The sequence below is a fragment of the Balaenoptera ricei genome, chromosome 6 (genome assembly GCF_028023285.1).
Source record: "Balaenoptera ricei isolate mBalRic1 chromosome 6, mBalRic1.hap2, whole genome shotgun sequence".
NCBI lineage: Eukaryota > Metazoa > Chordata > Mammalia > Artiodactyla > Balaenopteridae > Balaenoptera > Balaenoptera ricei.
In genome coordinates this window covers 109,070,069-109,097,483 of record NC_082644.1, presented here as the reverse complement: position 1 = coordinate 109,097,483, position 27,415 = coordinate 109,070,069, and the positions used below count along the sequence as shown (strand labels likewise).

At 36.5% G+C, this 27,415-nt stretch overlaps 1 protein-coding gene across 2 annotated transcripts in view; it reads left to right on the top strand.

Annotated features, from left to right (window-relative positions):
- MEGF9 (multiple EGF like domains 9) overlaps positions 1-26,950 on the top strand; it is an 85,385-nt gene extending 58,435 nt beyond the window's left edge. The window contains exons 3-7 of one of the 2 annotated variants that reach the window (XR_009503759.1): positions 10,006-10,145; positions 18,796-18,939; positions 19,827-20,096; positions 22,215-22,801; positions 26,436-26,950. Coding sequence is in view for 1 of the 2 variants with exons in the window: in XM_059925480.1 (XP_059781463.1) it covers positions 10,006-10,145; positions 18,796-18,939; positions 19,827-20,096; positions 22,215-22,666 (1,006 nt within the window). In the remaining variant the exon portion in view is untranslated. Of the gene's footprint in view, positions 1-10,005; positions 10,146-18,795; positions 18,940-19,826; positions 20,097-22,214 lie in introns of both variants that reach the window. The other variant, XM_059925480.1, reaches the window with a different exon arrangement.
- Positions 26,951-27,415: the final 465 nt, after the last annotated feature.

Below are 27,415 nucleotides of genomic sequence, written 5' to 3'. Positions count from 1 at the left end.
AAGAGGTTTATTTAAATGTGATAGAAAGCATCAGGATTAGGTGCTTGGAAAATATTAAATGGACTAAATTGAAGACAAATAGTGCACTCAGAAGGCATCAGAGTTAATGAAGAAAGGTACATAGATTTTGGAGCCAGATTACATAATCATTAAACAAAAAATTTGAGTGTCTATCATGTGCCAGGCACTGTGCTAGGCTGTGGGAATACAGCAGTGGAAAAAAACAGATAAAACACCCTGATTTCATAGAGCTGACATTCTTTTGTTTTTTAAGAGCTGACATTCTTGATGGGGAGAGAGAGAATAAACAAGGAAATAAAATATATATTATGTTAAATAGTAAGAGATATTATAATTTTAGATAGTGTAGCTAGACAAGGCCTTGTTGAGAATATGACATTTGAATAAATAACAAAAAGAAGTTAGGGAGCCTGCCATATGGATCCCCTAGGGAAAGGGTATTGCTAATAGAGGGAACAGCAAGTACAGGGTTCCTGATGCAGGAATGTGCCTAGCATATTTGAGCAAAAGCAGGGTGATTGTGGCTGAAGTGATGTGAGTTGGGAGAAGGGGTTAGGGGAGTACTAGGTAAAGTAAAATATATACACAGATACTCAAAATACTGTTCTTTCAATATATCTATATTTTCAAAAAATTTTATGTGAAAAATGGGGGGGAGGGAAATAAAGCTATAGTAATTAAGACAGTGTGGTATTGGTTCAGGAATAGACAAACAGATAAATAGAACAAAAAAGAAAGCTCAGAAACAATCCATGATTGTGAAGACATTTGACATACGGCATAGGAAGTATTAAAGCTTAGGGATAAAAGGATGGACTTTTCTATGAATTGTACTAGAGCTTTGATTATCTGTAAGGAAGAAGATGAGATTGGACCTCTAACTTTCTTCATATGCAGAAATAAAGATGAGGTGGATTAAAGACCTAAATGTGAAAGGCAAAACATAAAGCGTCTTAATGACCTTGAGGTGGGGAAGGATTTCCTAAACAAACATGTTAATGTTATGACAGTACTTACATAGTCTTTACTATGTGTCAGGCACTGTACTATATGCTTGACACATTAACTAAGTTAATTGTCACAACAAACCTATAAGAGAGGTACTATTATTTTCTCCATTTTATAAGTGAGGAAACTGAGGCACAAAGAGTTTAAATGATTTACTTAAGGTCATATGGCTAGTAGGTGATAAAACCAGGATTTGAATCCAGGTGGTTAAGCTCCAGAGTTCATATCTTAACACTCCATTAAACTATGAAACTTGTGAAAAGAGTGAAAAGACAAGCCACAAACTGAGAGAAGATAATTGTAGCACATTATACTGATAAAGGTTTGCTTTTCCAGGAATACATAAAGAATGTGTACAAATCAGTGTCAGAAATACTTGGGCAGACTCTTCATAGAAGAGGAAGCTTAAATGGCTAATAAACATGAAAACATGTTCCATCTCATTAATAATCAGGAGAATGCAATTTAAAACCAGAACGTGATACCACTTCAAGCTGCCAAATTGCCCAAAATTTAAAAAGCTGACGACATCAAGCGTTGGTTGAGGATACAGAACAATGAGACCACTATTCCACTGGTAATGGGAGTGTAAATTGTTGCTACCATTTTGGAAAACAGTTAGGCATTGCCTAGTAAAGTTGATCATGCACAAACTATTACCTTGCCGTTCCATTCCTTGGTAAATACCCTAGAGAAAAGCATGCTCATGTGTACCAGAAGGGACATACAAGAAGGTTCACAGAAGCCTTTGGTATCCATAATAACAAATGAAAACAGCCCAAATGCCTAGAAGAATGAATAAATACATAGGGTTATATTCATATGATGAAATATACAGCAGAGAAAAATGAATGATTACAGCTATACAAATTTACAGTGATGAATTTCAAAAACGTAATATTCTACTGAGCAAGAAAATAGTGAATCGAACTGTACATAATTATTTTTATTAATGAAGTTTAAGAGCAGGCAAAACTATATATTATTTAGTAATGCATACAGAGGTGGTAAAACTCTTAAAAAGCTAAAGAATGATTAAAACTTAGTTGCTTCTGGGGCAAGAGAAAGGGTGCAGTTGAGGAGGGCCACTTATAAGGGGCTTCAAATGTCTCACTAGTGGGTATCAAAGTTTTAAGTTTATTGTTCTTTAAATAACTCAAAGATGATTGTATTGTCTTTAAATTTGTCTACTTCTGTTTTGTTTTTTTTTTAATAAATTTATTTATTTTATTTATTTATTTTCGGCTGCTTTGGGTCTTTGTTGCTGCGCGTGGGCTTTCTCTAGTTGCAACGAGCCAGGGCTACTCTTCGTTGCGGTGCACGGGCTTCTCATTGCAGTGGCTTCTCTTGTTGAGGAGCACAGGCTGTAGGCACGTGGGCTTCAGTAGTTGTGGCTCGCGGGCTCTAGAGCGCAGGCTCAATACTTGAGGTGCACGGGCTTCTCATTGCAGTGGCTTCTCTTGTTGAGGAGCACAGGCTGTAGGCACGTGGGCTTCAGTAGTTGTGGCTCGTGGGCTCTAGAGCGCAGGCTCAATACTTGTGGCACACGGGCTTAGTTGCTCTGCGGCATGTAGGGTCTTCCCGGACCGGGGCTTGAACCCATGTCCCCTGCATTGGCAGGCGGATTCTTAACCACTGCGCCACCAGGGAAGCCCTAAATTTGTCTACTTCTGAAAGAATATTTCATAATTTAAAAATGAAGACTGAAAAACTTTTGCAAAATTATATCAAAGTTGGTAGGGGGAAAAAGAAAGCTTTGCAAGGAAACTGGCTGTTATGGGGGCATTTGCAAATAGTGCTAGATACAGGTAGGAAACAAGAGCTCCTAAGTCTTGTAATTGTATTGAGACAGATCAGAAGCAATGTCTTATTTCTTTGGCAATTGTTTTAAAGTCTCATTCAACTGAGGAGATATTTAAATGACTGACGACTGAGCCAGGAGAAGATCAACATAAAAAGCTTCTAGGAGTTTTGCAAGTCTATAGAGATGAGCACATTAAATCCTTCTGAATTGCTTTCATTATGTACATAGAGGTAATCTGTAATATAGAAGAGAGAGAAAAAAACATTGTATTAGTAGGCAGAAGACCTAGGCTCTGATTCTGATTACTCTGGCTGTGTGACCTCGAAAACTGAGTCGTTCACATTGCTGATTTTCTAACAATTGGGGATGTTGACAATATTAGTATTTTACCATATATGGAGCTACTAATATTTGGAAGACACTTAAATATGTAAATTTAGCCAATGATTACAATCTTTTGAAACAGGGCTTATTATTCTTATTTTTCAGAGGTGGAAACTTAACTTGCCCAATAATCAAACAGCAAGAAAGTGACAAAACTGAAACTAATGAATGTCATATTGTGAGGACAAAATTAAGTAATGCGTAGATAAATATTGCTCTATGCACTTTATTTATAACCCCATAGTAGGAATTCAATAAATGTTAATATTGCCCCCTGACCACTCCACCCCCTACAGGTTCAGAACACAAAGGCTTAGTTAGGACTTGGGTATAAAGGACTTGGTCCTCAGTACTGTTGATATCAACATTTTGAGTTAATGTTCGCTCATCTGGAAACGAAGCCACCACTTATGCTGTCATTTCTGTGAGAAAATGAGTTCTAAATTCTAAGCTCTACAAGTTAATTTTTAGCACTCAGCGTGAAAACAAATTAAGTATTAATAATTGTCATTTTACTAAGCAAACCTTTTACAATGGTTACAAAAGAATACAGATGTTAACATGTGAGAAGCATCATCTTTTCAAGAAGATGATACTGGGACTTCATGCTTTTTCTGTTTTCAAAATGACTTCTGAAATGCAGAAATCACTATCAAATAATGGAGTAATTGTGTGGGTCTGCGAATTCTTATGGCTATATTTCTTCCATTAAAAAAAAAAAGTGAAGGAAATAAAAAATAACTTTCCTAGTTTAAGTTTGCCCTCCCAAGTTGTGGCTCTGGAAATATGATACTTTTATTTTTTTTACCATTAAGTTTTACTTCTGGCTTTTCAAATAAACTTTTAAATTTGATTTTGGTAAGACCAGCTATCAGAAAATATTTTTACACTTAGGCAATGCCCTTTTCGAGTATTAAGAATTTCTGTTCAAATATGAATTTCCTCTAAACATATTTTAGACTCGAAAAAACAAGGAATGTTTAGCATAATAGCCCAATGTTTTCAATAATGAAGCTATCTTCTTTTTTCCTCCAGAAAAGGAGCTTTGCTCATTGCATAGTGGTCTTTTCCATGATGGTAGAAAGACAGAGGAACACTAAATGCAAATAGTCTTTTGCCAAAATGTCTGATTATTGAGTTTCTTTCACAAAAAGGAGAAATTATTTTTTTCATTACCTTTACAAACCATGAGCCAAACATGAAATTAAGGATTGTTAATAACTTTTCATGTTGTTTATTTTCCCATGTACAAGCTTTTTCTGGTTAGAAAAACTTTTGCTAGCTGCCTTTTAATATTATTTTTAATATATTGGGAAAGCTTGCAATCAGCAATTTTCTAATTTCAGACTCTGTTTTAACTAGTAGTTTGAGTCTCTTCCTAAACTAAATTGCTTTTAGTTATTAAAAGAGGCAGAAGAAGAAAATTGATACATTTAATTATCTCTCTTTTTCTGTTTCTTGTTCTTTCCATGTCAGAGTGCCAACATGTAAGCTGTCTGAGGAAGAAGGAAGGAGGAAAAGCAAGGCTTCTGAATAAATTAATTTCCCCTAGTTAAACTATACCTTTGTAGTTACTCTGTGACTGTTTGAAATAAAATTGATAACATTATATATAAAGGTATGCCATGCACATAATTTATACCTTGTAAATCTTAGGAAGAAAATAGACAATGTTTTTGATAATGTAAAACATGTCAAGACATTTGGCAATTTAGAAAAAAGTTAAATCAATTAGCTAGTTGGTACAAAAGCATATCAGTTCTTGCTGGCTTTGGTCCCACCTAATGTAGGATTTTGCTGAGTCTTTCCCTTCTCAATTTTAAAATTTTCTTTCCAAAAACTGTTTCTACCATGTGTTCATAATGTGCTCTCTTTTCCTAGCCACATTTTTGCTCCAAACTAGTAATTACCCCATAAATTCTTGCCATTTTTCTAGGTTTGTTAACAGAATTTTAAAAGTAAATAATCTTGTCTGTTTTTGCCTAGTAGAGATTCTAACTCATTCTCTTTACAATTCACAGAAAAAATTAAAGATCTAGGACCATTGTCATCATCTTCGTAGTTCTTTCATTTTTGAGTACTGATTATGTGCCAGACACTGTGCTAAGTACCCTGCATATGTGATCTTTAATCCTCACAAGGACTTTACAAAGTTTGGTATAATTATCTTCATTTTACAAATGAGAATACTGAGTCCAAGATAGAATAAGAACTTAGTCCCAGCTAGTTACTAGCAGAGCTGGAATTTGAACCAAGCTCTCTCTGTCTCCTCAGGCTATGAATTTTCCATAGACCCTGATACCTCCCTTCCTGTGTTCCACCCTTCCTACCCTAGTAAAATAATGGAAATTCTGAAGATTCTCCACCCACTCATCTTAAAACAGAACCTTTAAAATGATATTTTGGTTAGTACTTGTATGACATAAATATGTACAATATCTTGAGATGACACACCATTGAATTTCCTTTTGAAAAACGAGTAACTTCATGTCAGAAAATACATTCTTTGTTTACATTTTAAGAGAGAAATTTTCAAGTGTTTAAACCTTGTAATAGTTGTTCACACCTGTGAGTGTGATAAATTCTATAACTAAGCACTGACACCATAAGAAAATCTGATAATTCTGTCTGGGATAATTTAAGAATGTATAATATATGTTTAGTTATACTTAGTGTAGCTTAGTTCCACAATGTTTGTGCTTCCTTTATAAATAATTCCATATTCTTCTTTCTGATATAATTATCCATACTTCATTAGTTCTTTACTAGCAACTAACTCATGTCTATAAAAAGTGATGCCAGATGAGGAAATTCCATCTTAAATTCTTTGCTAGTTGATCTCAGTAGTATAGATTTCTGACTTTTCAAAATCCAGCTCTGTGCCCTTATTCTCCAGATATGAAGATGTGAGTCTTTGGTTCTTTCATTTTAAACCTATGGATAAGCACAAGTGGTCTGTTAACAGGCCTTTTTTTTTCTTTTCTTTTTTTTAAAAATTTCATTGCATTTCTATCATTGACCTTTGCTTCAAAAAGCATTCAACGGTCTTTAACAGAGGGAGACCATGAAAAGCGGTGTTGTAAAGGCTTTATTCTATAAAAGAAGTCACACAGGGAAAGCTTTATATTTGCTGAGTGATTTAATTCTTATACATGCAGAAATTGGCCATGGGCCATGAGTAACATGATGGAAAAGCACTACTAGTTGCAGGCTCACAACCAAACTTCCCCACTCCATTCTATATTTTTTTTAAAAGAGAGAAAAAACACCTCCTTTCTTGTTGTTTTAAAATCTACCCAGGAAAATTGATGCATGGTGTCTAGACTAGTCAACCACCTTATCAAGATTCATAAAGCCACTTTTTTTTTTTTTTTAAATGAAGAACTAAGGAGCATATTCTCCAGGGAGAAAGATGCCTGCTTAAATCAGTCTTCCGAGTGTCTAGAGCAGAACTATGAAGAGAAAGGTCACTTACAGGAATAGCAACTACTTTGGGAACACTGGCTATATTACGGTTATGAGATGTTATTAGGTGATTAGGTATTCCAAGGTAATACCTTTTTCTTATAGATGGTGGATTGGGCAGACACTGTCATTAAAAGTAACTGTTTATTCTTTTGTATACCAAATAACCTAATGTCTATAGAGAAATGAGGAGCAAGCATTTTTTGATTAACATTTTTTCCAAAGCCTTGGAAATTGGCTAAGGCCAGTCTCCAAAAGGTACATTATATCGTTTATAATTTTCTGACAGTATAGTGAGACTTAAGTTGACTGATTCCTTCTTGTTGAGTCATAAGATAATCCTGAACTTCATATTTGACGAATACAGATTTACTTTGCTAGATCTTTAAATACCTTGGGGTATTCTGGTGTAAGACTGCGTATATGTATGCAGGTGGGCTTTTGGGGTTTTTTTTCAGTTGTTTTCTTTTTTGCAAAGTTACTTGAGAGACTTGGAAATGTACAATTCTGTTGCATTTTTAAAGAGAATAATCATCTTCTATAGTATGATCGATACAAACTTTAATTAAGTTTTAACTAAACATCAAAATATCTGGGCTTGTGTCTCTGAGAACCTTGGACTTTGTTAGGCTGCAGTCTCTTCAAGCAGAAAGAACTCTCAGCTTTTGTTAAGCAAGACCTGAAACTTACTGGCAGTGAGAAAAGAGACTGGGATTTATTCTGGGCAAGGCAGAAACAGCTCACTGGGGTCAGAACCTAAATAAATGGTGAATTTTGGTGCTTGGAATCTACAGAATGAAGCTTGACACGCAAGTAGGTATCAGGTTATTTGGCAGTCAGATTTCCTGTACAAATATAGAGTTAAACTGAGGAAAGGGTCGGTAGCAGAGTGGGAAAGTCTGGCTTTGTATAAATAAACCTGCCTTTACTAGGTGTGGACAGTAACTTTAACCCTCTGAATTCCCTCAGGAGTAAAATGAGGGTTGTGACCGCCACCTTGTAGAGTTATTTTGAGGATTAGAGAGAATATATATTTATTGACATAGACCCTCAATAAATGATGACATTGTTTTTATCATCATCATCATCACTCCTGCTTTGAGATGCTTCCATTTTACATTTTCTGTAAAATTATTTGTAAGTCAAGAAATTACATAACCAAGTATATTAGGCAGCTTTAAGATAGAAATACAGAGTTTGATAGGTGACTTCTCAGGATATAAGGCTTTAAGATATGTTAAGTATTTATTATTTACATAAGCCTGGCTTTCTTTCCTTTCTGGAATGGTTTTGAGTTATGCCTTAAAAATATACCATGTAGAACTGTTTTTCTACTCCTTTTTGGCATACCCTGGGATATTGCAAAGAACCATGGTAAGTGGGAGAGAGAAGTAAACTTCAACTCTAGCTGCTCAAAATAGTTTTTTAGGATAGGAGGCAAAAGCCTCATTATTTAGCCCAGGGCATGCTGATAAACAGAGAGGCACATCTCAAATTAAAAAAATAATTCTTAGGTTTGTATGCTACAAGTAGAATACACACAGCTGAAAATTGCTTTACTTCCATTCTGCAAAGTTCAACCCAAAGTTCCAATAACTCAAATTTAGAACTTCTATTTTTATTACAGAAATAGGAATATGGGAAGCAGTAGGGGATTACTTTAACTGACATGTGTAAGAGCTGTGTAAGTATTAATAATTTTAGCTTAGTCTTCTGAACTAAAATGAACAACCCCATGGGGGCTCATTATTAGGAGCTCAGTCTCTAAAATAATTATATTGAAATGCAGTTCTACCTTATACTGTCTCCCATCCAATATGACTGGTGCCAAAATTTTACTGAGATGAAGTCTAAAAACTTGATGTCCAGAATGAGCATATAAAGAAAGGTTGAAAAAGAGAAAGTACTTCAGCTGTTTTGAGAACTCTAGTAATTAGTATAGTCTTTCATCTTTCTTTTTCCCTTCCAGTGCTTAACTCTAAAACTCAATTTGTGTATTGAGCATTTATTTATCAAGCATATATTAAGTGCCTACAGCAAACCAGGAACTATACTAGAATCTGAGCATACCAAGATGGCTAAGATATGGTCCCTGAACTCAGCAAACTTACCGAGTAAGATGTATGACATGAAAATAGTTAGAGTACACTATTCCTAGGCTCGTGCTAAATCTTGAAGATAACCTTTTAAAAAACTGCATGATATGGCCTTTGCCTAAGGTCTTTACCAATCTAACTAGAGAAACAAGAGTTACATATATGAAAGAATATAGAAAAGTCCATAATTAGGAATAAAATGTATGGTATAGAGTGTGTGATGTCAGGAGGCCAAAAGATCTCTGTCGACCAGTCAGGGAAGAGTTTCATGGGAAAAAATGAGCCTGAAAGCAGGAAAAATTTTGAGAGGTGAAGAAGAGGAAAGATATTCTAAGAGGGGTGACTATAGAGTAAATAACAAGAGAAAATTTGAAAGAAAATTTGACCGAAATTGGTGATATATTGGATTTGAGGGAGTGATTGGAAGAGCATGGGGTAGAGAGAGAAGAGGTGAAAATTACAGCAAAGATGTAAGTTTCACTGATTAGAGAGAGATGATGTCACTGATGTAATTGACACCTAAGAAAACAGGTTAATAGGAAGAGATGGGATACTAAATAAAATATTTTTCTTACTTTAGATTTTTAGTGTTCTTTTTGGGTTGACCATCTAGAATTTTTATATGGATTTAATTCAGAAACCAATAGAGGTCCCCATTATAGTCATATTTACTTAGTTGTGAATTCCAGTTAATTATCAGAAATATTTTAATAAAGCATTGACCTAAAGTAGAAAATCATGTTGAGTTTCCAGCACATTCATTAAGGTCCTGGCCTTCATATTCTTCAGCCAAAAGCTAGATTGCATGAGGGCTGGGTGGTATTTCTTCTCCAGATTGGGCAGTGTGGGTGCTGAGGGAACTGTGGAATGATTCAGGAATGAGATGTAGCAGCAGTGCCAGTTCTATGCCCCAGTGCTTTTAGTAAATAAAGATTTTGAAGGACCAGGGACTTGTACTCTCCATGGTTCCTTTATCATCTATTATAAACTACCCAAGTGCAGAGGATTAAATTGTCAAAAATGATTAGTGTTAGTACTATGTTAATTGAATTAATATAGTCATGAAGCTGCTCAACTTCCAATTCAAAATAAAAATCACTCAGTACATCTAGTGAATAGAATCTAGTTGAAACTATTTCTACATTAAGATCATCTATGATGGGATGTTAGGCAACAAAACTTTCAAACTTATTTACTTTTGTTCATTGTCTTTGCTTTTATTTGCAGTTCTGGGAAATGTCAGTGCAAAGTGGGTGTCACCGGCTCTTCATGTGATAGATGCCAAGATGGATATTATGACTTTAATAAGAATGGCTGCTTGCCCTGCCAATGCAATAATCGGTCTGCCAGTTGTGATGCCCTCACAGGTACACACTTTCCTTACCTTTTTATATAATTAGTCCACTGTTCTTTTCACTTTGAAGTCCTTCATCTATGAGTTGATTCTCCCAAATAGTTTGTAAGGGTCTTTCTCTTCTAAGTAGGATGTAATAGGTCATAGCAAGCCAAACTCCTGCTACAACAACTTAAAAAAGATATATAAATTTCAAAAATCATATTGGTTGGAGATCCATGGAAGAAAGGAAAACTATATGCACTAAAATTCCAGACAGGGTATTCCTAAGTAAGCTGATGATCAACTAGCCTTTTTCCTTTCAAGGGACATTGCTGATTCTGGGCACAGACTAAGGAGCAGGCTTGGTCCAAATAAAAGAATTCTTCTTGAGGAAAGAGGTACAAGAAGAGCTTCTGGCAGTCATTTGGGGCTCGCATGATGAATTGGAAACTAGAGGAGCCCTAAACACAAGGCCAATTTTCCCACAGGACATAAGCTGACTGTGCAGGAGATGGAGGCTGTCCCAAACGGTAGAAAGAAATTTCTCAGTCTTGTGGTGCTTAGGAGACAAAATCTCTTTAGAAAGAGAGGACCTGCTACAACATACAACCATCTCGCTCTCAAGACCTTGCCAGATTCAAAGGTGTGTGGAGTGGGACTTAGGCTCACATTACTTAAGGGAAGTACTAATCTGTTGCAGTCTTTCAGAGCTGAGGAGACACATGCCTGCTAGGTTTTCAGTCAAAAGCCTTAGAGGGTCATGACCAAGAAGTAGTGATGAACCATAGGTGAACTGATTCATACTAAAATTGCAGTCCATCCTCAACCTATCTCAATTTCTCATTGAAGTGAGGTGATCCTCTCATTATATCTGTCTAACAGAGGAAAGGGGAATCATCTGTGGTTCCTTGTACATTGTGTCTGGCAATCAAAACACTAGACAATGCTCAGGTAGGAAAATGTGACCGATAAAAAAGAGAAAAACAATGGAAGCAGACCCACAGATGACCCAAGTGTTAGAGGTAGCATAAAATGACTTTAAAATAACTAAAATTAATATTTTAAGAAAATAGAGGAAAAAACAGACAAAATAGGTGAAAAGAGGCAAAATTTCAAGAGATTTGGAATCTATAAAAAATAATCAAAAGAATAATCTAGAACTGAAAAATATGTCTGAAATTAATACCTCATTGCATGGACTTAACAGCAGTATACAGTATATACTGTGAAGATAAGGTTATATACCATTGTATACAGTGAAGACAAGGTTAGTAGATTTAAATACAGCTCAATTTGAAATATCCAAACTGCAGCATGGAGGAAAAAAATGCAATGTAAAGAACAGAGCAGGAAAGACATGTGGGAAATAGCCAAAAGGTCTCACATAAATGTACTTGAAGGCTCAGAAAGAAAGGGGAGAGATATTGGGACAGAAGCAAATATCTAAAGAGATAATGTCCAAGAGTTTTCCAAATTAATGAAAGACATCAACCCACAGAATCAAACAGCTCAGCAAACTGTAGGCAGTATAAAAACAAAGAAAACCACATCTAGGCAAACTTAGTTAAACTATTTAAAACTAAAGACAATTAACTTTTCTGCTCTTCAGTTTTCCTGAATGTAAGGATTAGAGATACTTCCTTGGAAATCTTTTTTTCCCCAACAAAAAATATCAGAACATACTAGTCTGACAAGTACAAGTGTTTTTATGAGACCAAGGTAGCAGAATATTTGAAAAGAAAGTACCCTGGAAAAATGTGTTGAAATCTTATTCTTCATTCTAATCCTGTAGTCTGTGGTGAAACAAATTGATTTAGAAGAAATTGTGTTTTTTTTTTTTTTTCAATTATGTGATCTGGTCCCTGCCTACTTGCCAGTTCTATTTTGTGCTATTCTTTTTCTTTACTGTTTGTGATCCAGTCATACTGGCTTCTACTCCTAAAACGTGTTATGTTCCCCTGTCCCAAGATTCTCATACATGATCTTTCCTCTGCCTAGAATGGTCTTTCTAATATACCTGTACCTCCACCCGTGGCCCCTTTGTCTTATTAAACCATATCCTTCCTTCAGGCCTTCAGTTAAAAGTGACTTCATTAGAAAGCAGTTCATGCTCCAGGCTAAATGATAATTCCCAATTATACACTCTCATATACACTTGTATTTTTTTCATAGCACATATCACAGTTTGTAATTATATATTTATTTGTGATTATGAGTCATATATGGTTTATTCACTACATTGTAAGTTTCATACCAGTTTTGTTCACCATTTTATACAATATTTAGCAAAGATATTTGCACATAGTAAGTATTTGCTAAATTTTTGTTGAATAAATGAACAAATGAATGGAGAAACTTACAGAGCAAAGATGAGTTTCAATCCTGGAGAACGACAGAAATGCTTCATCATGCTGAGTTGATTTAAATTGCTCCCTAGGTCGTTTATGGTACCAGGAAGCAGTCTACATTGCTGGTTCTCATTTCTAATTTTCCTTGCAGCAGCGAGGTAGCTTTCTTTAGTGTCACATAAATCCCAACCTGTTTTTGCTCAGGAGATAATTTAAGGCAAAAGAAATCCTTTTCATGGTTATGATTTCTAAAGCATCTAGTAATAAGAAATAAATGGTTTCTCTGTTTGGAAATATAATAAAAGTGGAATCTAATGTGAAAGAGTGCAAACACTTAATATAAAACTGCCAGCTTAATATAAAATCAGTCTTTCCTTTTGTCTCAAATTTTGAAAAGATTTTTTTTCAACAGTGTTGTGATACGGTTGCCCTCTGGTGGCCACTTACTGTGTTTTTGCAGTTCTTATTTCCCCCACCCGCCTAGTCTTTATCTATACCTTGTGTTTTAGATTGAAGTAGATTTTTAAAGTAACCTTTTCATGATACAATATATTGAGAAAAATATTTTGGAAAGCAATATGTCTTAAAAATATTTCCCTGATCCAGTAATTCTGTTTCCAGGAATCAATTCTTAGGAAATAATTTGAAATTCATAAAAAGCTTTATGTTCAAAGATGCTCACCACAGTGGTAGTTATAATTCTAAAAAATAAGACAACTCTATTTCTAACAGCGGGGGATGAAGCAAATTATGTTATCTAGGCAATACATGATAAGAGCACAGAAAGTGAAATCTTGACTTACCTTGTACAAATTACTTAGCCTTGTTTTTTGACTTAGAAATTTGGGATTATAACAGTAACTGCCTAATGGGATGTTGTGAAGATTCAATGCAATATGTTTGTACAGTGCCTGGCTAATTACAAGCAGTCAATAAATGGCAACTATTGTTATGTTGCCATGAAAATGTTTTAAAGAATGAAATATAACGACATGAGAGAGTGAAAGAAGCAGGGTATACAACGACATGTGCCATATGTTTAGACTATTTAAAAAGCAAAACCCAAACTTCTCTATATAAGGAGAGATGCAAGGAAAAGTATTCAAAATCTTAATAACAGCTTTCTTTGGGTGATTTTTATCTTGTTTCTATTCTCCTGTATTTTTATAGATTTTCTTTATTGAACACAGACTTCCCTTAAAATGGAGGTGGGAGGGACTGTCATTTTTAAGCTAAAACTTTATGTTCACATAGAGTACTTCTTTTTAAGAATTTAAGGCGACTTTGTGTATTCATAGTGTCTCATGGGGAGTACCTTGACTGGTCAGTAGCTTGACTGAGTTGACCACTCCTTCATCCTTCATTCCTCAGTGACTTTCTTCACTTTAAGATATCACACTTTCCTGTTTTTTTTTTTTTTTTCCTCCTCAGTCAGCTCTGCTAGATCTTCTTCTTTTCACCTATAAGCACTGGAGTGCCTCAGAGGTTTGTTTGTCTTGACACATTTGTCTTCTGCATTTATACTCTCCCTAAATGATCTCATTCAGTCCCTTGGATTTAATTTAAATGCCATCTACAAATGAGCTAATTACCAGATTTACATTTCTCCCTTGATCTCTACACTCAAAGATCTAACGGTGCACTTGACATCTTCATTTGAATGCTCTAAGTCAGGGATCCCCAACCTCCGGGCCGTGGACCGGTACCAGTCTGCCGCCCGTTAGGAACCAGGCTGCACAGCAGGAGGTGAGCGGCGGACGAGCCAGTGAAGCTTCGTCTGCCGCTCCCCATCGCTCCCCATCGCTCCCCATCGCTCCCCATCGCTCACATTACCGCCTGAACCATCCCCCCACCCCCCCCACCCTCGTCCATGGCAAAATTGTCTTCCATGAAACCAGTCCCTGGTGCCAAAAGGTTGGGGACCGCTGCTCTAAGTGGCAAGGTAGCCTTAACACATCCAAAACAACTCTTCATTTTACTATATAAGTTAAGCCTGCTTTACTCCTAGTGTTCTAGTGTCCTTCATTTTGGTGACTGGCACCATAGGAGTCACATTTGCTTCTTTTCCTTACTGCAGATCCAGTCCGTCAGCAAGTTTTGTCAGCCTGACATTCAACATGACCTTCTTTGCTATCATCCTTGTCTAAGCAGCTGTCATCTCTCTGAACTACTTTGACACGCTCTCATCTGACCATTCTGCCTTCTCTCTTGTCCTCTCATCCTCTGAACCCCACCCCACCACAGTCCAGTCTCACATAACAACCAGCGTGATCTTTTAAAAATCTAAAACCAAATCATGTTGTTCCCATGCTCAGACCCTCCAAAGTCTTCCTATCCCTCTTGGAATAAAATTCAAACTTCCTTCCATGACTACATTTTTTTGGCCTCTGCCTTTCTCTCTGACCTTATCTTCTGTTACCCTCTCCCTTGTTTGCTTAGGCTGGCCTTCTTTCTGTTTAACAGGTTGAAGTTTGTCTTCTGTTGCATAGAGAAGATTAGGCATTTCTTTTTATAACAAAGTACCTTGCTGCATTTCTGACAGGTTTATATGTGAATTAGAGGTAACGAAATAAATAAGGAAAAGGCTTTTTACAGGTGGCGATTTATGCTTTCAAAGCTTTGTCACTGAATTTGGTTGGAAAAGAACCCTACATTCTTTTCTTTGACCAGTTATTTTCTTGGTTACCACCACCAGATTTTTTTGATGCTTAGCCAAGGAGCATGAGATCATCTTCAGGAAACACTTATTCTTTTTTTTGGATTTGCTCCTTTGGCCATCTTTCAGCAAAGAAAATGTGAATTTTAAGGCAGTATTGTTATATTTGGGAGGTTCCAGGCAGAGCATAATGAACAAAGTTACACTTCACCCAATTTTTATATGTCATTTATCATAAAAGAAAGATTCTCAAATTTCAGATTTTAAAGGGAACTTAGATCTCATCTAGTTCAGCTTTCCTAGTTTGTAGATGAGGAATTTGAAGCATTATATCCTATGGAATATTTACATATACCCTCTGAAATGTTTACATTACATTAAATCATTGGGCAAGGAATTATTATCCCATTTTACATATTAAAAAAGTGAAACTCAGAGAAGCTATTTGCTGAAGGTCACATAGCTGTAAGAGGTTCAGCTGAGAATGGAACTCATATCTGACATGAAATACATACCATTTTTCTTATGTTATGTTGCCTCCCAAAGAGGAGTTGTAAGCTGTTAGAAAAGCAAATTCATATTATTAGTTCCTGCTGTATATGGACTTTAAAAGTTATGATCTTTATTTTTATTGTAAAAATCAATCTTCAATTTTGTACATGAAATGTTTTAAAATTGCTTGAGGGGCTTCCCTGGTGGCGCGGTGGCTGAGAGTCCGCCTGCCGATGCAGGGGACACGGGTTCGAGCCCTGGTCTGGGAGGATCCCACGTGCCGCGGAGCGACTGGGCCCGTGAGCCACAATTACTGAGCCTGCGCGTCTGGAGCCTGTGCTCCGCAACGAGAGACCACGACAGTGAGAGGCCCGCGCACCGCGATGAAGAGTGGCCCCCGCTTGCCACAGCTGGAGAAAGCCCTCGCACAGAAACGAAGACCCAACACAGCCAAAAATAAAATAAATAAATAATTTAAAAAAAAATTGCTTGAGTTTTTGAAATATTTTACAATATACATGTGATACATTTTACAATGTATTAATTTTGTAATCAGAAAAAAATTAAGATAGTAAAAATAAAAGTGATAAGTTCATAATAGAGACAATTTAAAAATTAGAGGGGAATAAAACACTTAAAGGACTGTTGCCCCTCACAACTATTGTTAGCATTCTGGTGTATTTATGTCTTATCCGTCTTTAATTTATTAATTTTCTTTTTCTATAGCTGTGTTCCAGGTGCATGCTATTTTTAAAGCAATGTAGAGTGATGAGTTTTTAAAAACTGATGAGTCTTATTGTTATACTTGTTTCCTCCTTTACTTTTCAGATAACATATTTACCACATAGGCTTATTTTTTCTTATTGATTTCTCATTGCGGCTTGTCGCGTAAAACAAATTGAAATAAGAAATTCTTCTGGAAAAAAATATTAAATATTCTAATATAAATGGTTTAGGAGAGTGAAGCTGTATTGTGATAAGCACAACAACAAACGTTTGAAGGTCTTACCTAGAATAGTAGAAAGCCCCAAAATAATAAGCATGTAGGTCCAGTAACATTGTAGGAGCAAAGTATTAAAAGTATATATATATACTGTTTTTTAATAAGACCTTTTCTTGCCACATTGCAAATGGCATGTTATTGGAATGCATCCTTATTCTGTTTCAGAACTATTAATTTTTGAGATATTTTTATATTAAAGTTTAGGACGTTATCAGAAATTTTTCTTGAAAATTATTTCCGTTGGACATTTTTAATAGGGGGAGAGCAGGTAGACAGATTTTATGCATAAAGCAGGTTTTGACTTTTCCAACCTGCAGAACACTTTGACATTTATTTTATTTTTAGAGCCAAATCTACAGTTTCCTAGTATGTATTTTTCAGCTATTTTTATTGTCACAATGATACATAGCTAAAGAGGGATCAGGATATAAGAAGATCTGCGAAGAAATCAGTACCTTAAGTGTTTATCAACGTATGAGGATATACTACTTTGTTACATATATGAAATACATCATTAACACTATCAGGCCTTAAAAAATTCTATAATTAAAAGTGATAGTTACATGCAAATTTGATTTAATTCAGAGTTAAGTGTTCATATAATAAACTTAAAAAAAATGTCTTTCTGAATAAGTTCATGAAGTTTCAAGGAACTTTGCTGTAATCACATAAGAACTGAGATTTGAGATGTATGTTAATAATTTCCATTCTTTTGGTTTTTCAAATCTTGTTCCAGTTGTCAGACCATTTTATTCCACAGCCTCATTCTCGCTCCCCTTTTTTGTAAATATTTCACTAGTAAGGAAAAGAAATCAAATAAAATTACTTATGATACTTTTGCACTGAACTATATTTAGCTTATCATGTAAAAATTTCATTATCTTCCTAGATTTCTTTGTAGAGTTTACTCACTTATTTCTGTAATAGGAGTTCTGAGTGTCCCTTTGAATCTTTGTGGAATGTAAATTACACTACACATTTTTGTTTCCTGTTTGCAGATGTTATGCTGCTTCAGTGCCTGTAGAATGTCCTTACTAGTAGGGAACCGAAGGAGTATTATTAAGAAACACATAACTTTGCTTGCCTCCTTCCTTTTCATTTTCTTTATTAATTGTTTTCATTTTTATTTTGAATTTTTACATATAAAACCATATGGAGAGGGACTTCCCTGGTGGGTGGTGGTCCAGTGGTTAAGACTTTGCCTTCCAATGCAGGGGGTGTGGGTTTGATCCCTGGTTGGGGAGCTAAGATCTCATATGGCTTGGGGCCAGGAAACCAAAAACATAAAAAACAGAAGCAATATTTTAACGAATTCAATAAAGACTTTAAAAATGGTCCACATCAAAAAAAAAAAATCTTAAAAAAATATGGAGAATAATATAACAAAGAATTAATAAATATTAACACTTTGGTATTTTGCTTAATATTTATACATATTTATAGTTACATATTTGAAATAGAAAATTTCAAATAGAGTTGGAATTCTTCCTCTTTGTTTTCTTCCCTGCTCTCGTTTTTCTCCCTCCCTCTACAGAGACAAACAGAGCATATAACTTGCCTGTACCCTCTCAGTCTGGATTTAGTTTTTACTGCATATGTATGTATCCATCTGCCTAGAGTATTATGTATCCATTTGCTTAGTATTGTTTAGTGTGGTTTTTAAAATTTTTATTTCAATCAATCAATTTTTACAAAATAAGTAAGCACTCTCCTTCTTTATGTATCATTCTACAGTTTGCTTTTTTCAACCAACATTGTTTTTAGGATTTATGTGTGTTCATACATATGGTGTAGTTCACTAATTTAACTACAGTATCCCAACTATTAAAATAATACAATTTATCTATTCTTTTAATAGGTCTTTAGGTTGTTTTTATTTTTTCTTTGCAAATTGTTGGCCTGCTTTTGGTATGTAGTCAATCAATCAACAAGGGCTTATTGCGACTCTAGTCATGTACCTAGCCTTTCCCTAAAGAGTTTACAATCTAGTAGGGGACACAGAACTGATAGGCCTGTTTAGTATAGAAATAAGATGGGGTAGAAACTGAACTCTATGCAATCTCTGGTGGATAACTTTTTCTGGTTAACTCTTAAGGTTTTTTGGTTGCAGGTATGATCTATTTAAAGTTACTGTGCTTTCAGAGTAAATCTTTAACTTCTTGAAATGATTTACTTCTTTTAGGTGCTTGTTTAAATTGCCAGAATAATAGCAGAGGGGATCATTGTGAAGAATGCAAAGAAGGATTTTATCAGAGTCCTGATGCCACTAAAGAATGTCTTCGCTGCCCTTGTTCAGCAGTGACATCTACAGGCAGTTGTATCATAAGTAAGGCCTTTCCCTAAATCTTCATTTTTAGAGGAAAAATCAGTGAATCAATTATCACTAGGTAGAAAGTGTGTTGATAAAGTTCTAGATGCTGTAGGTGAAAGGGAGTTATAAAAACAGTATAGGTTTTCCTTTCTAGGAATTTGCAGTCAAATCCAAATACATATGTGAAATGAGACATGAGGGAGGGATGAGGAAGTTTTTGTTAAAACTGTATTTTGGGGCTTCCCTGGTGGCGCAGTGGTTGAGAATCTGCCTGCTAATGCAGGGGACACGGGTTCGAGCCCTGGTCTGGGAAGATCCCACATGCCGCGGAGCAACTAGGCCCGTGAGCCACAATTACTGAGCCTGCGCGTCTGGAGCCTGTGCTCCGCAACAAGAGAGGCCGCGATAGTGAGAGGCCCGCGCACCGCGATGAAGAGTGGCCCCCACTTGCCCTCACAGAAACTAGAGAAAGCCCTCACAGAAACGAAGACCCAACACAGCCAAAAAAAAAAAAAAAAAAAAAAAAAAAAGCACTAGGCTTCTACTTTAAAACAAACAAACAAAAACTGTATTTTGTTCCATCTGACATGACTGAAGAGGAAGGAATAAAAAAATTTTGAGTGCCTATCCATCTCAGTTACTCAGATTCTTTATGTAGGCACACTTCTTTCCTTCTCTACCTAAATAGATTTTCTGGGTGGCCCTATCATTCTCACAACAAACTGGACAATTAATAAATAAGGTGTAAATTATTAGTTTGAATTCCATGTGTTTCTTAAGTTTGAGAGGAGATAGTAGGCAGGGTGTGTAAACTGTTCTGGTGGGGGGACTAGTAGTAGTTTTGCATTTTCAATTGTAGCTTGAAATTTTACTAAATTATTTTGATGTTCTCTCTCTTTCAGAACTGGGTGAATTGAAACCTGAATGTGTCCGGTGTAAAGATGGTTACATGGGCCAGAACTGCAATGAATGTGACAATGGCTATTACAATTCTGACAGCATCTGTATGGAGTGCCAGTGTCATGGCCACGTGGACCCAGTTAAAACTCCAAAGATTTGTAAGCCTGAGAGTGGTGAGTGCATCAACTGCCTCCATAACACCACTGGGTTTTGGTGTGAGAACTGCCTAGAAGGTTATGTTCAAGACCTCGAGGGAAATTGCATCAAGAAAGGTAAAACTTCACCTAAGGTTGTAAATTTAATATTTAAACCTAGCAGTGAAAATTTCAGGACAGCTACTTTTAGCTTTGTAAAAGCTTCCAATCCTACCAGAGAAGTTTTCTGGAAATAGATTTTGATAGATATTTGCCTAAAGAGATTTCCTTCTATTCCTGTTGCTCTCCTGAGACTCCAGAGTCAACTCTAGAAATCTGAGGACCAAGACAAAGTCATTGCAGTGTTCTCACATTTTCTCTTCATCTATTTTTTAAAAAATATTTTTAAAGTCCTGTCATTTCTTTTATCGTTTGCTTCCTGTATTCTCATCACTTCCAGTGATCATCAAAGGTCTTTTTAAGTAGAAACCTATATCTGGTTAGAAGTTCCAGCTGAGAAACAAGGGTTTATTCTAACTTCTGTCCTAACTTTGGGCTTAAGTTTTCCCAGGTGTGATGGAGGAAATAGTAAAAATATTCCTCAATTTTTAAAATAAAAAGTTATTCATATGGCAAAATGTTTCTTACAGGGAAGTTCAGTAAGGGTTTAGATAAAAATTAATGATTAGAAATTTAGGGTGAATTGGGGATATTCAGGCTTTATTAGGTCATAGAGATTAGGCCATGCTCTTCTATAAACCATTCTTTGATATTCTGACAGATGCTGAATACTGGGCTGATAGGCAGTTGGTCTGTGGCAAGGGTTATCCTTCTGCCATTTTCTTGATATCCTTATTCTGCTGTTATCAAGGCTAAAAAGCTCAGATTGAACCCTATCATTAGCCTGGAGGTCCTGTCACTCAATTCTCTTTCCCACTGGAGGCATACCTTGTCCATACTTAGCTGACAGGGCTGTGATGATTTTTCTTATTAGTTATTAGGAAATGTAAAACATGCCTCTTTTTAGGATAGATTGATGTGTCTGACTGTAGTGATGAATTGTAATGATAATAGTAATCATTTTGTTGAGTGCCTACTATGTGCCAAGCACTGTAAACATTAAATGTGATAATGTTATATAGTACCTTATCTAATTTAATCCTTCCCAAGAACTCTGCAAAGTAGATATCATTATTCCCATTTTATTGGTGAGGAACCTCAGTTTTAAAAAGATTAACTGACTTGGGCTTCCCTGGTGGCGCAGTGGTTGAGAGTCTGCCTGCCGGTGCGGGGGGCGCGGGTTCGAGCCCTGGTCTGGGAGGATCCCACATGCCGCGGAGCGGCTGGGCCCGTGAGCCACAATTACTGAGCCTGCGCGTCTGGAGCCTGTGCTCGGCAACGAGAGGCCGGGATAGTGAGAGGCCCGCGCACCGCGATGAAGAGTGGCCCCCGCTTGCCGCAGCTAGGGAAAGCCCTCGCACAGAAACAAAGACCCAACACAGCCATACATACATAAATAAAAAGAATGTAAGCAGACAAGAATAGCATTAAAAAAAAAAAAAAAAGATTAACTGACTTATTTATTGCCACACAGTTCTACTTGATTCCAAAGCTTTTGGTATTTCTACTGAGCTATGCTGCATTAAAAGTACAAAGTATAGTACCTTAGTTATAAAATAGCTATAATCTACATAAAGGAAGAATCACTACGCTTGCAATGGCTGTTTTCTGTCTTGGCTCATATCAACTTTGGATATTTAAATTGTGTTTTTCAGAAGTAACTAGAAATACAATTTTTCCTATTTTGTTTTTGCCTCCATTGAAGAGAATTTTACCTTTATGAAATGCCATCAGACATGTTGAACTTATCTTAGTTCAAATGATTATTATCTAAATCACTTTTAACCAAGTGATTTAGAAGTCTCTAGTGACATATTTACTACCTTTTCAGGAATTTGTATGAATCTATTCAAGAGTAGAAAAGGTTGGAAAACTCCAACATTAGAATTTTCCCAAAGATTTTAGCATAGATATTATACATTTTGGATAACAGCCATGGATGTAATAATCTAGCTTTCTAGACCCTGATTCTTTTCATGATATTTCTTAAAAAATTATTTTTAACTTGCATTACCTTAAAGCAGAGTATCATGTCAACATCCCATATCAATTTCCACTCCCATGTGTATTTCTTTTATGGTTTCTTAAAACAAGATGTTTTGTCTTTTACATTTCATTCTCTGTTTTTATTTTCAGAAGTTATTGTTCCAACACCTGAAGGTTCTACCATTTTGGTTTCCAATGCCTCTTTGACCACATCAGTGCCCACCCCTGTTATAAATAGTACATTTACCCCTACAACCCTGCAGACTATCTTTTCAGTAAGCTCTGCTGAAAATAGCACATCAGCTTTAGCTGACGTATCATGGACCCAGTTTAACATCATCATTTTGACAGTCATCATCATCGTGGTGGTGCTGCTGATGGGTTTTGTGGGGGCCGTATATATGTACCGGGAGTACCAAAACCGGAAACTCAACGCCCCCTTTTGGACCATTGAGCTAAAAGAAGACAATATCAGTTTCAGCAGCTACCATGACAGCATTCCCAATGCAGATGTGTCAGGATTGTTGGAAGATGATGGCAATGAAGTGGCTCCCAATGGGCAACTGACCCTGACGACACCAATACATAACTATAAAGCCTAAGGAGCTAGAGCTGTTCTCCAGGATTGTGAGACCACAGTGCTTACTAAAACAGCGTCCGCCCCTGGGCCAAACAAAGCCTGGGTAGAGTCACTGCGATGAGAAAGCAAAGGCATATAGTGCATCTGAAATTTTCAGGTACAAATTTATAATGTACTTAGCCTATTACTCTTAGATTTCCCATGAAGATCTGAAGCAGTCACTGACAATAAGGACTTAAAGTATATTTTTGTACCAAACCACATGGGAGTATAGAAAGGCGGAACCGCATAGTGCAGCCCAAATCCACTTTGACCTCCAAATAGACTCCTGGGGAAGTGTTTATCAGACCAGCGGAAACAGGATGATGGATGTGGAGGGGGAAAGGACTGCCAGAAGACTTCATCTCCATTCCTGAAACACATTTTTTTAAAGGAGGGGTCAGGGGTGATATTCATTGAGGAAAAGCTGATGTTGGGGCTGTATCACAATAAACAACCTTGATTATTTCCAGAATAGGGGCAGAAAAGTCCCAAGAAGATCTTTAGAAGGGTTTGATTTTTCCTTCCAGAATTCTTGCTCAATGATAAGATTAAAGCACAGGATAAGCTTCTAATGGTAGAGAGAGGAAGGCAACATCTGGGAGCAGGAAGCTGATGGTCCTCCTTAGGGTCTCAGTGTAAATGATAAGTTGTCTAAAAATAAGAATATTCCTGCCTCTAGAGAAATAAGGTGTATATAGTTAATGTAGAATATCTGGTCAGCATTGTATTTGTATCTATTTGTAAAAAAAATCATGTCATATTTTATCATCTAGAATTTATTTGTACAGCAGTTAATGGAGTTGTAAAAAGAAAATATGGGGTTAAAATACTGTAACATAGATGGCAATATTGCTAGAGCTGGGACTCTGGTGAGCATCAGTCATTTTTAGTCCCTCTTTGGACACTGTTGAAATTTATAAGAGGTTGGGTGTTTCTAATTTTTCTTTCCCTTTTTCAATCTAAAAGTAGAGTTCTATGGTCTTGGCTTCCTATAGATTCAAGCAATAGATTTTGAAGACAGTGTTTGTTAAGCTGGGACACAGGCTGCACTCTCCAAACTACTCACCTAATTAGACATTAGCCTCTATATATTTTACATAGATTAATGTAGAACATATCCTCATTAAAGAAATTTTTTTAATGTAAAACATAGTCTTCCAAAGGAATTAGAAATATTTTAGTTCCAAAAGAAAAGCCATCATATTACTTGGGATCCCCTGTGAAATATCATGCCTGTGAAATATTTATATTCTCCCCCCACCCCAAAATACTTCCTACATTTGAACGTAGCCTGTCACTCACATGCCATGAGGTGTGTACCATCTCTCTGCAGTGCTACAGTTCTTGTATCTTCTTCTTGTCTGGTTAGAGGGTAGCTCTGTAGTTGAGTGGGTATAGTTAGTCCTTGCTTTTAGACGCAGTTTTTTCTTAGAGGCCCTCTCTACCTTTGCTCTCATCTAATTATGATATTGACAGATTGTAGATTAAGCAAGCCAGGAAAAGCAGCCAGAAGTCAAATATAGATATTTATTAGGAAGGAGAGCAAACTGTCAAGTGGTTAGAAAAAAAAAACAAAGATTAGACCTAGGAAATCCAAGTTGATACCTTTGCCTAACTTCCCCAGAGAAATGCCTGGAATTCGGTCATCCCTCTGTAGTTGTTCTCAGGGTTTGGAGACGATGCTCTGGAGGACGCACAGGCAGGTAACCTGCTTCTATTAACCTTAGGTGCTCCGAATATTTGGCCATTGTTCGTGAAAGTAGAGATTACATTACATTAAAATTAGTTACTATCTCTGTAGCCCTTTGCAGTGTGCAAAGCATCTTTCTATATGTGTGTCCTTTGTTCCTCACCATAGGCCCCTGAGGAAGTAATTGTTGTTCCCATTTTATAGGTGAGGTTAAATGTCTTGTTCAAAGCTATATAATATGTCATTATTAGGCTTGGAATCAGGACTCCTAACTCTGAAGCACATGTTCTTTCAACCATATGCTTGTGCAGAAACTGCCCAGCCATGAACACAAGAAGGCTGGGAGGAAGAGTCCCATCTGTGAACGTTTCTAATTTTTCTAAGTACAAGGTACAATCCAGGGCCATACAGCCATGAAGGACTTTGTGGAAAGAACACAGGAGGATTACTCGCTGAAGCCAGTGTTGGTGATAAGAAAATAAAAATACCAGTTTGTGCTTCATTAAAGTGAACTAATCCTTCCAAGCAGGGAAAGAAAACCTGATTTCCCCAGCAGCTGCCACATATGCGTGTATAGACTGTGCAGTGCGTAGTTCCAAGGAATTGTGTAAAGTGACATACCTGCCTTTCCCCCAGATTACTACCCCCTCAAGCCAGGGATTGAGGATGGTGAGAAATAAGCGTTTGTTAAACAGAAGTTAACCGAACAGAGGAAGAAAGAGTTTGTTGGGGTCTAAGAGCCAAAGCCAAATAGTCCGGATTCTGGCCATGTAGAGATTCCATGAAACACACTTTAAAAGATATTGCAAAAACTGAATCACAAAGAACGTTTACCTTTAAATATTTATGAACAGCTCCTAGGTCATGTTCTCAATTTGTCCTGATGGAAAAAATTAAGGTCTTAAAATCTGTTTTAAATAATATTCTTTAGTGTCCCATGCTTCTGCTGGTGGAAATAATTTTGCTCTAAAATGAAATCAATCATGAAGTGATCTACAACCAAAATCAGACTAGGAAACCAGTATGGAATACATTGCACAATAGTCATTTCTCTAAAGGCATGATCCCCGTGAACTATGGCGTTTAGCACCAGGATCCCATACGTCCTTTAGAAAGACTAATATTGGAAGAATTTTTGTCTAAGGATTAGGAATGTGTTTATTTTCAAATGACATAAGACTAGTATGAATCTTATTGATGAATGACAGATACTGCTATTAAGTGATACTTTTATCTTCATTAATTCGTTTTAGTAAGCCCTTCCGCATTTCTGACAGATGCCCTCGGTAGTGTTGTTAAGTATGTCTGTCCTCCCTTACTTTCCCCTCCCTCCCTCCCTCCATCCTCTACCTCCCAGAGGTCTCTTCTAATGGAATTTCTCCAGTTATAGAGAAAAATGATAATAAAAACTAAACCTCATTTGTACTAAGGTCCTATGGACCTACTGTGTTACTCTTAGGGATACCTGAATTTTAAGAGAGGAGAACAGAGCAGATGTGGAATGGGAGGAGAGAGATTTGGGGGGAGAGGATTTGTGGAAGCATCAAATTATATGTCTACTCTCTAGCCCCAATATTCCCAGAAAATTGGCCACTAAAGCAATACTCACTGACCCACTAGTTCATTTTGGTCAGCTGAGTGCCTTGAGGACACTTAGTCCTTCTTGTGCTATTTTGGAGCCAGAGAGCTGAAGCAACAGTACTTCTTCCTGACAGCCTCAGTTTGGACTGGGTTATTAAATCATTCACCTTGGTCGTGTATTTTCTGTAGCACATATGGTGAACATAGCACCGCTTATAATGAACATTCCCTGGTTCTTGTATTTTGAGGTATGTGAGAAGGAGTTGAATTTATATATGTCAAGGAAAGCTCTCTGACAGAAATGTCAGAGAAGTAAAAAGCAACCCAATGTAATCTGTTAGAGCAAAGAGGGCATTTCTGGCCTCATCCACGAAGAACCTTTGGTCTATTATGATCATCTTGATAGGAATTTGGAAGCTAAAATGAGTTTGGTGTGTGCAGGGGAGTAACGGAAGGTTAATGCAAGTTTTCCCTTCAGCCCCGAGCCAGTGATTATGCCAAGGGGAGAAGCAGGAAGAACACACTGATTCAGCGGAAGAAGTCAAATGACATCACATGGACTAGAACAGTTCTGGATCATCACAGTGTCAGTGGATGAATGATGCTTTTTCAAAGGCCATTGGGAACCTTTCTTACTTATCGTGCATACGCAGTAACTGAACCAGCAGCCCTAGAACGTGAGCCCGGGCTTTAGGTCTGCACTAGTCCAAGAGCTAACTGATTTACAGTGACGTTTTCATGCTAGGCACAAGCACTCTGTACTACGTTAAATTTAAGCCCAAGCAATTGGGGAGTGTTTCTGAAACATTAAACTTGTATTTATGTCACTAAAATTCTAACACAAATTTTAAAAACATGTCTCATGCATATGCTGTACTAGGCTTCATGATGCATTTCTAAATTTGTGTATGATTTGAATATATGAAAGAATTTATACAAGAGTGTTATTTAAAATTATTAAAAAATAAATGTATATAATTTGTACCTATTGTAGATTTGTTGTTTTACTTTTTTATGTGGTCAGAGTTTTTGGAAGTCTTTTAATATACGTCACAGATTACTTATTTTCAAACCACTTCATGAAAGTCTTTGAACCCTTCATTTACTGACCATGCTTTCTGTTTTAAGAAGTTCCTTTAAAGAATGTTTTCCACTTAGGAAAAGAAATGCCACACGAAGAAGATTCCCCCCTCTCAGAACAAAACAAAACACCCTGAGAAAAAAGCATATATTAACATATATTCTTGTTTGTGCTTTTACTTGACTCCAATGAGATCCATTGGGTTTTCCATGAAAATATTACAGAAAAAACTTGCTCCTTTTGGATTTCTTTTTCATGCATGTAAAAAATGTCCTTTCTTTAGAATATGAAGGGAACCATGTTCTATGTGTCTGTTAGATAACCTGTAATGAGAATACATCGTTATACTCTTTTGAGGTACCCTTGGAGATCCTCTA